This window comes from Macadamia integrifolia, chromosome 12 (genome assembly GCF_013358625.1).
Source record: "Macadamia integrifolia cultivar HAES 741 chromosome 12, SCU_Mint_v3, whole genome shotgun sequence".
Classification (NCBI taxonomy): Eukaryota; Viridiplantae; Streptophyta; class Magnoliopsida; order Proteales; family Proteaceae; genus Macadamia; species Macadamia integrifolia.
Window position 1 is genome coordinate 7,436,453 of NC_056568.1, and position 8,488 is coordinate 7,444,940.

At 38.2% G+C, this 8,488-nt stretch overlaps 1 protein-coding gene across 1 annotated transcript; it reads left to right on the forward strand.

Moving 5' to 3' along the window:
* Positions 1 to 6,473: 6,473 nt before the first annotated feature.
* LOC122057609 (transcription repressor OFP8-like) lies at positions 6,474 to 7,745 on the forward strand. Its single transcript, XM_042619769.1, has one exon. It carries the CDS (start codon positions 6,475 to 6,477, stop codon positions 7,456 to 7,458), a length of 984 nt encoding a protein of 327 aa, XP_042475703.1. The 5' UTR covers position 6,474; the 3' UTR covers positions 7,459 to 7,745.
* Positions 7,746 to 8,488: the final 743 nt, after the last annotated feature.

Consider the following 8,488-nt stretch of genomic DNA (forward strand, 5'->3'; position numbering starts at 1 on the left):
TTTGATGGTTTGGGTTGGGGAGACTTAGTTTGTTTTTTAAATACACTAGGGATTATTTTTGTTCTCTTTGTTGGTGGAGTCTAGTCCCTCTTTGTAATATTTTCCTTTCAATTCTTTGTGGTTTAACATATTTTTTATTCATATAAAATAAAAATACCTTGAGTTTTGTTTTTCATAAAAATGAAAAAAGAACGAAAAGTCTAATAAAGGTGAAAATGGCTCTGCCCTTATAGTTGATTCTGATCCAATTTTATCTTTTGATCTGTTGGGAGTTGGCTAAATTCCAACTGGACCTTAGAAACATAGATTGGAACGCTTGCTTTGGAACGGTAAGAATTAGGATCAGGTTCCGCCAACCAGAGAGTTACTAATATTTATCGAACATAGTAAGCTAAACCTAGTGGTGCAATTCTATGTCATTTAAAGCTGGCAATGGACCAAACATGGTCGCCCAATAGGTTTGGGACGTTTGGCATAGGAGTGTAAGTTGGCTCGAACCTGTCCTGAACCCGAATCTTGTCTAACCTAGTTATAAGGGTTCACCCACCCGGCCCAATTCGATCTGATTTTAATCCTAATTTATTATTGTGTTTAGTAATGATGTTCCCTTTACTTTAGGTCCACATCATGTGTTATGCGATCCACATAATGTGTTACACAAGCATTACACAAACTCTTTGCATGACTTTAACCCACATACACTTCTTGTCTATTGAGATAAGACGACCAAATGGCCAAATTATTTCTCCCATTTTCTTTATATAGGTTGTCTATGTTTTTAGTCATATATTGATATGAAATTTAAATATAATAGCAATCATGAAGAATTGGGCCAAAATTTGATTTGTTCAATTTTTGAGAGATGTGGTGATACCAAACGATTAAAAGGTTTATTTTATAACTAAATTGACAACCTTGCTACAAATTTATGGATTAGGGGTGGATAAGGGCTGGCCATAGTTTTAAAATCTCCCCACCCCCCTTTGGTAAGTATATGCTTAACATTTTTTACCCTTTATAGAGTTAAAAAAAAAATGCTAGATGAACCAGGGTCAACCCAACCCAACTTTGAGTCCGATAGGGTTGGACCTAAGCATGAACCCGACAGGGTGGGGTTGGACTTGGGTTGATTTTTAGAGACTTAGGGTTGGGTTAGAGTTTTAAGAAACCTGATCCAACCCGGCCCTATTTTACCACTAGTCTGGCATGTTTCTAGACAAACCCACCAAAAAAGGGTCCAAATCTAGGCTATTCAGTTAGAGAATTGACTCATCGGTCATCTCTTGATCCATACTAAATAAAGTCATATTTTCTCCCGGAATCAAAAGTTAGTTATTAATTTGGGATTGGAGGTGAAAACTATCTTGGAATCAATCAACTAAAACTTGAAAATTGACTTGTGTCGTTACTAAGGCACTCTTTGGTTTGATTTCTATTTATTTTTATTTGACTTATTTCTATTTTTACAAGTGTTTGGTATCATTTATAGCACTTATTTCTATTTATAATAAATTAGAATAAATCACAAATCACAAATTACTCTCAAGCTATTTGTGATTTGTGGCAACAAATCATTTATGTTGATTTTTATGTTACCTTAAAATAGGTAATTTCAGTATGTTTTATACTTTTCAAATAAAAAACCCCAAATCCTATCATCTCTCTCGTTCGAAGCTCAAAGCTAAAGGTCAAACTTGAAACCTATTTTCTCATTATATAATTTATTTTATAAATAGTAACCAAACGAATACTATTTTTGATCCATAATTTATTGTCATGAGTAATTTTAAAAAAATAGTTAATACATACGAATATAAATCATACCAAAGAGAGCCTAAATGGGATGATTTGGGGGCTGATTTTGAGTTCAATTATAAAGCGGGAAGGGACAGTTAAGGGATAGGTTTTCCAACGGGCCATAACAAAGGGTTAATAAGGAATTGGCTGGAACTGGAGCTACTAGGATTGTTTTAAGATACATACTTAATAGTAATAACTATATAAGGATTATGATGTGATTTAGTAAAAACGATTAGGTGTTAAAGAAACACTCATATTTGAGTTTTTTAGATTTTGAAAGCCTAGAACCGTTAAGGATCAAAATAGTATTATGGCATCCCATTATTAAATGGGACTATATCCTAATTTTCGGACAGTTTAGTATATATAACAGTTTTGTGGTTGATCCCCTTGGACTTGAGAAGACTCGTCCTGATTATCCAAAATAAGGGTGTCAATGGGTCAGGTTGGGTTGAGCCTGAGCTCTCTTAACTCAATACAAGCCCTGCCTAGCCATAGGTTGGGCTGGGATATCTCAGCCTAGGCCAACCTTATTGGGTTTAGCTCAATTTAACCCAGCTCTGATGGACCTTGATTAGGCCGGGTCACCCAATTCAGCCCAACCTAGTACTCTTGGTTACTTTGTTGTTTGATCTTGATGCATTGAAGTGGCAAACCTTTTTCTATAAATACTCATTTATAATTTATGGGAAAAGGGCACACATGCTAGCAAGATCCCCATGTATCAGGTATGCTAGCAGGCCTTGACTGTTGGATTAGAAAGGCCAAACCTACACCGCTGGGTGCTTGTTGTCTTACCTAACCCACCCAGCCCTGACGCTCTACCATCACTCATCTTCTCCCTCACTATCTCCGTCTCCATCTCGGTCACCGTCATTGCTGTTTCCTCCCAAGACGTCATCGCACCTGAAACTGGCGTTCATCTACGTCTTCGTCTAAGTCTCTGGCTCCCACTCCCTCCCTTCTTCGTCTTCTTTGTAGGAACTGAAATCGTCCCCGCCACTGCTGTCGATCCCCAAACCGGTGTTTTACTTCTTCTTCTCTGGTGTGTCATCATCTTCACTTCGGGTGCTCCGATCATGGTATCTGATTCACAGGCCCAAGAGGCAGATCCTCAAGCTACTTGGAAAAATTGGAATCGATTTCAGAGATTTCGGCCTTGGCGAGATCAATGGCCTCATGGTCGGGGGGCATTCACTCTTCTTCTCCCCTCTTCCTGCACGGCGCTGCAACTGATTTGTTGCAGAAAAAAAAAATCCCCCACTTCTTCAGTCAACAAAAGACAACCTTAAGAAAAAAAAGAAAGAAAGAGAAGATGGTAGCAGATGGAGCAAGGCAGCACTGCTTCGAGCAAATGGACATGCTCTTCTCCATTGACACTCCATCGCCTTTTCAACAGCTACTGGAGATAGAAGAGATGATAGGAGAGAGAGAGAGAGAGAGAGAGAGAGAGTAGGTGGATCGATGAATTTTTTGGGAGGGAAACGGCGCTGGAGACCGAGAGGAAGGGGCAAGGTAGAAGAAGATGAAGGAAGAAGATTTACTGGCCATCAGATGAATGATCGCCGAAAATAGTGAGGGAGAAGAAGAGAGACGGTAGAGCGTCGGAGCTGGGTAGGTTAGGTAAGACAACAAGTACCCAATAGTGTAGATTTGACCCTTCTAATCCAACGATCAAGGCTTGCTAGCATACCTGATACCTGGGTATCCTGCTAGCATGCCTATCCCTCTCCCATTATAATTACCTGATACCTGGGTATCTTGCTAGCATGCCTATCCTTCTCCCATTATAATTATTAACATATTTATGTTATTATATACTTAATATGCAAAGTTGGGTTGGATTGGATTGGGTTGAGACCACAACCCAGCCTGGCCCAACCTGGCATCGGCCTGAAATTCTCAATCCTAGTCCACCCAATGGGTTAAAATCTCAGCCCAAGCCTTATTCGGGGTTAGGGCGGGTTAGGATGGATTCGGACTGACCCAGTTTTTTTGACACCCATTAATCCAGAACCATCCCATTTGATACCCTCAGTCAGGAATTCAGTGACAAGAATCAGATTGATACAGATGGAATAAGGGACCACGGGATTCCAATCCAATGGCAAAAAAAAGAAAAAGTGCTGCTACACATACAATGGTCATCTCTGAGTTAGAGCAATCAATCTATATTTTTTCAAATTTAAAGTAGAAGTTAGGGACTCTAGGGGAAGATTAGTTCAACTCCTGAGGATAGTTGAGTTGAGATTAAATTCTAGTACATTACAAAAAGGAAAGACAAAACTGAAACATTATCTCAGAAGTCAAACCCAGAAAATCATCTGGGTCTAGCTCACAGCCGAACTGGGGGTGAAAGCAGAGTTAAGTCTGTGTAAGTCTCTTGGACCCAATCAGGCCCAACCCCACAGTAAATAAAGAAAGAAAGAGTTGAGATTTTCAGAGCCATATTTTCAAGTTTCAAATGCAATCATCTTAAGAAAGCAATAAAAAGTGGGTGATGACTGATGAGTGATATCTCCTTTGATGTGTTCTTGTTGTCACAGAGCTCACCAGAAGATTTTGAAAAGCTGAATTCGTAACCAAAACTGTTTTGTAGCATTAGTTGGTATTTGCTTTGAGTAAAGGGAAAGAGATGGACTCGTCCCTGCGTTTGGGTGCTTTTGGACGATTGTTGGTCTGGGATGCCCTTTTTGGGAGTCATGAGAGAGAGAGAGAGAGAGAGAGAGAGAGAGAGAGAGAGAGCGCCTAGTACCATAACAACATCCTCTTTCGTTTGGGATGGAGTTCTCTCAAAGAATCAATCCCTCGGTCATCCAAAACCTCACACCCACACTTGTTTTGTCTGTAATCATTTGTAGCTTAGAATAAGACATTAACATATTGACATGTCTTTAATAAAATTGTGCCACTAAACAACGTGAGAAAGGTGACAATATTGCCTTTGTTCTCTCCTCTAAATTTTCAAAATCTCTCTCTCTCATATGGGTTTACTTAATTATAGATCTTCTCCACCATAAAAGAATGACAGAAATTTCAAAGGTTGGTTTTTTTTTTTTTTTTTTTCAAAAGGGAGGGTGCGGTGGTTGTTTCTTATATAAAACAAATGTGAAAGATGGCAACATTGCCTTTGCTCTTCCCTCTCACATTTCAAAATCTCTCTCTATTTCTGATATGGGTTTATTTTCTTTTTTAAAATACCCTTGAAATTTTATCTGTGAAAATCGATCATAGCCGATGCACTGATGCAGTGGGCATCAGGTGGTTAAGAGTCCTTTGGGACGCTTACTCAGATGCTCACTGATACACATCCCTCATTGCAAAGAATATGAACTCCCAAAATATGATATGTATATAATACCCAAGAAAATTTCATATACCCCCCTTAGGGGTATTTTTTGATATGGGTTTTCTTTATTATAGGTCTTCTTTATTATCTAACAAAGAAATTCCAAGGGGATCCTCTAACAGAACAAATAGAATAGGTGGTAGTTTCAAGGGGAAGAAATTGACTAGTCACTTACCGACTGCAAAATTATTATGAGATAATTATGAAAAGAATGTAAGAGAAGGCATCACCTTGGTTACCTAACCCAATGGTCACCATCTTCCTCAGTACTCCCATCTCTTTCAATCAAATTCAATTAGCTATTTGTACCATTCCAAGGAAGGTGAGCCTGAGAGCTTCAGAACTTCCAATGCAAGAGACTGGAAGTCCACTTCATAGAATACCAAATCAGATATACAAACAAGTCTTTAGCTTTAAGCAACCCATGTGGATAGAAATTTTTTCCTTCTTATTACATACTTCTTCCTTTTTTGGAAATAACTTGCTATATACTCATTTATTATAAACTTAAAGAATTTCTTTACTTGTACATTTAGTAAGAATTGAATTATTCTTATACCATTTGGTGGGGTGGGGGCAGTGTAGATGAATTTGTCACTATCTATAATTGCTGTGATGTACTTTTGAAAAAGAATTAGATCATAAAAATCGTTTCTTTTTTTTTTTCTTTCTATTACCTCCTTTTGAAAGGAAATCAGTTCAGTAACATACAAGAGGTATCAAAATTATCTCCTAGGTCAGTGCTTGTAAAAATCGAAATTGGATTGATTGAATCAGTCAAGTCCCGTCTTGATTCTAAATGTTTTGGAATGATTGATTTTAGGGTTTCTGGAATTGAATTGCTGAGTTTTCATATCAGAGGGAGGTTGATTCTAAAAATTCATGCATCGATTCCAATTCGATGTCCAATTCTAAAGTTTATAATCCTTCAATCCAATTAAGGGGCATCCTTGATCATAGAATTTGAAGCATCTAATGATTATCTTTGGAGTACTTAATGTCATTTGATGAAGCTAATATCCCGTGCAATCAATCTTTTATGTGATAAATAAAAAAAAATTGTATTATGTAGCCTACTAGTCTGGAATTTCAGCTCTGGCACTTCTCTCTCATCTTTCAATTTGTGCTTAGTAAACCCCACCATCTAAATTAAAGTTTCTGAAAACAAAAAGCTGCTCTTGACTTTTACAAAATTTTAAAAAAATTTACATTTTGGTGCATATTTCCGATCAGCTTTTCTCATGAAGACAGTGAGGATAACAAATATAGTAAAAAAGTAAAAAACTACCAAATACCATTTTTTAAATTTCTTTATTCCATTTTAAATGTCAAGGAGGAAGGAAGAAGTCATCTACATTTGGTTTCTTGCATTCGAAACTCTCTGTATCTGTAATCAGTCTTTAATGGAGGGAAGGTTCAAGCCACGACTCTCTCGTATGTTCCGAGCTTCATTTGGGTCTTGTCGATCCCGAAACATAGCTGATTTCATCGAAAAACCGGTTTTCGTATCTCAAACCCACCATGATTTATATCCGATCGAGCTTCAGTCACCAAAGGTTCGAACTTTCCCGTCCATTTGCAGACCAAGATGGAAGGAGAGATTAATGGAGTCTACTGCAGATGATGGTTTTGGGAGAATGCAGGTGTTTCAGAGGTCAAAAGTGACGGAACGAAGCCAATGCCTCTTTGGGTTTGATGACGCCAAGGAAGGAACTTGTCCCCCTGCGTCTCCCATTTCGCCATTTAATTCATTTTACGAGCTTGAGGAAATTGAACACAGAGGGGGACGAAGAAATGCGAAGAAGACGAAGGGGAAGAAGAAGAAGAAGAAGACGGCGACTCAGAAAAGGATAAGTAAGAAAGAAAGACTTCATTTTGATTCTTCATCAGGAGAAACTGATAGTGGGTGGTTCAGCAGTGGAGATGAGACAGAGACGTTCTTCTCTTCAAAAAGCTTCTCCTCTGATTCTTCTGAGATTTACCTCCGGAACGAGAAGATTTCTCGCCGGAAAGCAGCCGAAATCCGAAGGAGAAGTGCTTTGAAAAGGAATTCTGAAATGGGTTATAGCTCAGTTGATGCAAAGGCCAAAGTTCAGGAGAGTTTCGCAGTGGTGAAGCGATCGAGTGACCCATATAATGATTTCAGGACATCAATGGTGGAAATGATCGTGGAGAAGCAGATATTTGCAGCAGAGGATCTGGAGAAGCTCTTACAGTGTTTTCTGTCATTGAATTCCTCTCATCATCATAGAGTTATAGTGGAGGTCTTCGTTGAGATATGGGATACTCTGTTTTCTGACTGGTCTTGAAGAATCTGCTAATTTCTTCTTGATCTTTTTATTGTTTAAAAGGCTTCTCAATTTCTTAGGAAAGACGTCATTTCTTTATATTGTTGCTGATACTCTGCAAATTCTGTCTGACTGGGATTTCTTTTCTCAATTCTCATCTTTTAAATCTAATCTCAAAGATTTGTTCCTCTCCTTTCTTCTTCGTGTTCGTGTGCTAGCTTCTGCGTTTAAGCTTTTCTTTTCTGTTACTGTATAATATGTTATCTAAAAGATGAAGCAGAGGAGCAGCTCTTTTGCTTTTGAGATGAGATTTAGTTTCAGTTTTGTGTGAGAAGTGAGAAGTGAGATAGTTTTGGAAGAGAAAACGTCAAAAGTTGTTAGATCTGTACTCTGAGATACAGCTCTTAAAAAGTTTATGCATCTTTCCTTTTTGAAAAATGAATTTTTGAAATTTGTTAATGGTCTATCATTACGATTTAGCCTAAAATAAGAAAATAATAAAATAAATAAGATTTACTTCAGAGTGAAGTTGAAAAGAAAATCTCTTCACCAATGGTGATTATTGTAAACCTCCATGCTCCATCCACTATTATTCATGGTTCAAACTCCTCCACCCTGGATTCCGATGGGGTGGATGAAGAGATTCTCTCTTAACCATAGCCCATAGGTCGAGAGAAACAAGATATATATATATATATATATATATTCCTAATCGAGTGAAGGCCAATGAGGGGCACACATGGGCATCAATATGGGTTAGGTTTATTGTATTTCACGGGCGTGGGGGCATCATTTCATTCCTCCCATTGTGTCTGAGAGTACACCCATATATTTTTGTATGGGCATGGGGGCACCCATATATTTTTGTAGGGAAAAAAGTTAGCACGTTGGTGGGGAACCCATCTTGCCTCTCTCCCTTTTGAAAACTACTCATATGCCCTGCCCCATCCTACCCTTCCATTGATGCATGTTGCTAGCTTGTAGCAAATGGGCAATTCACCCCACTCTATCCCATCTTTGTATTTGAGTGACCCAAAAATTCAAATTAATA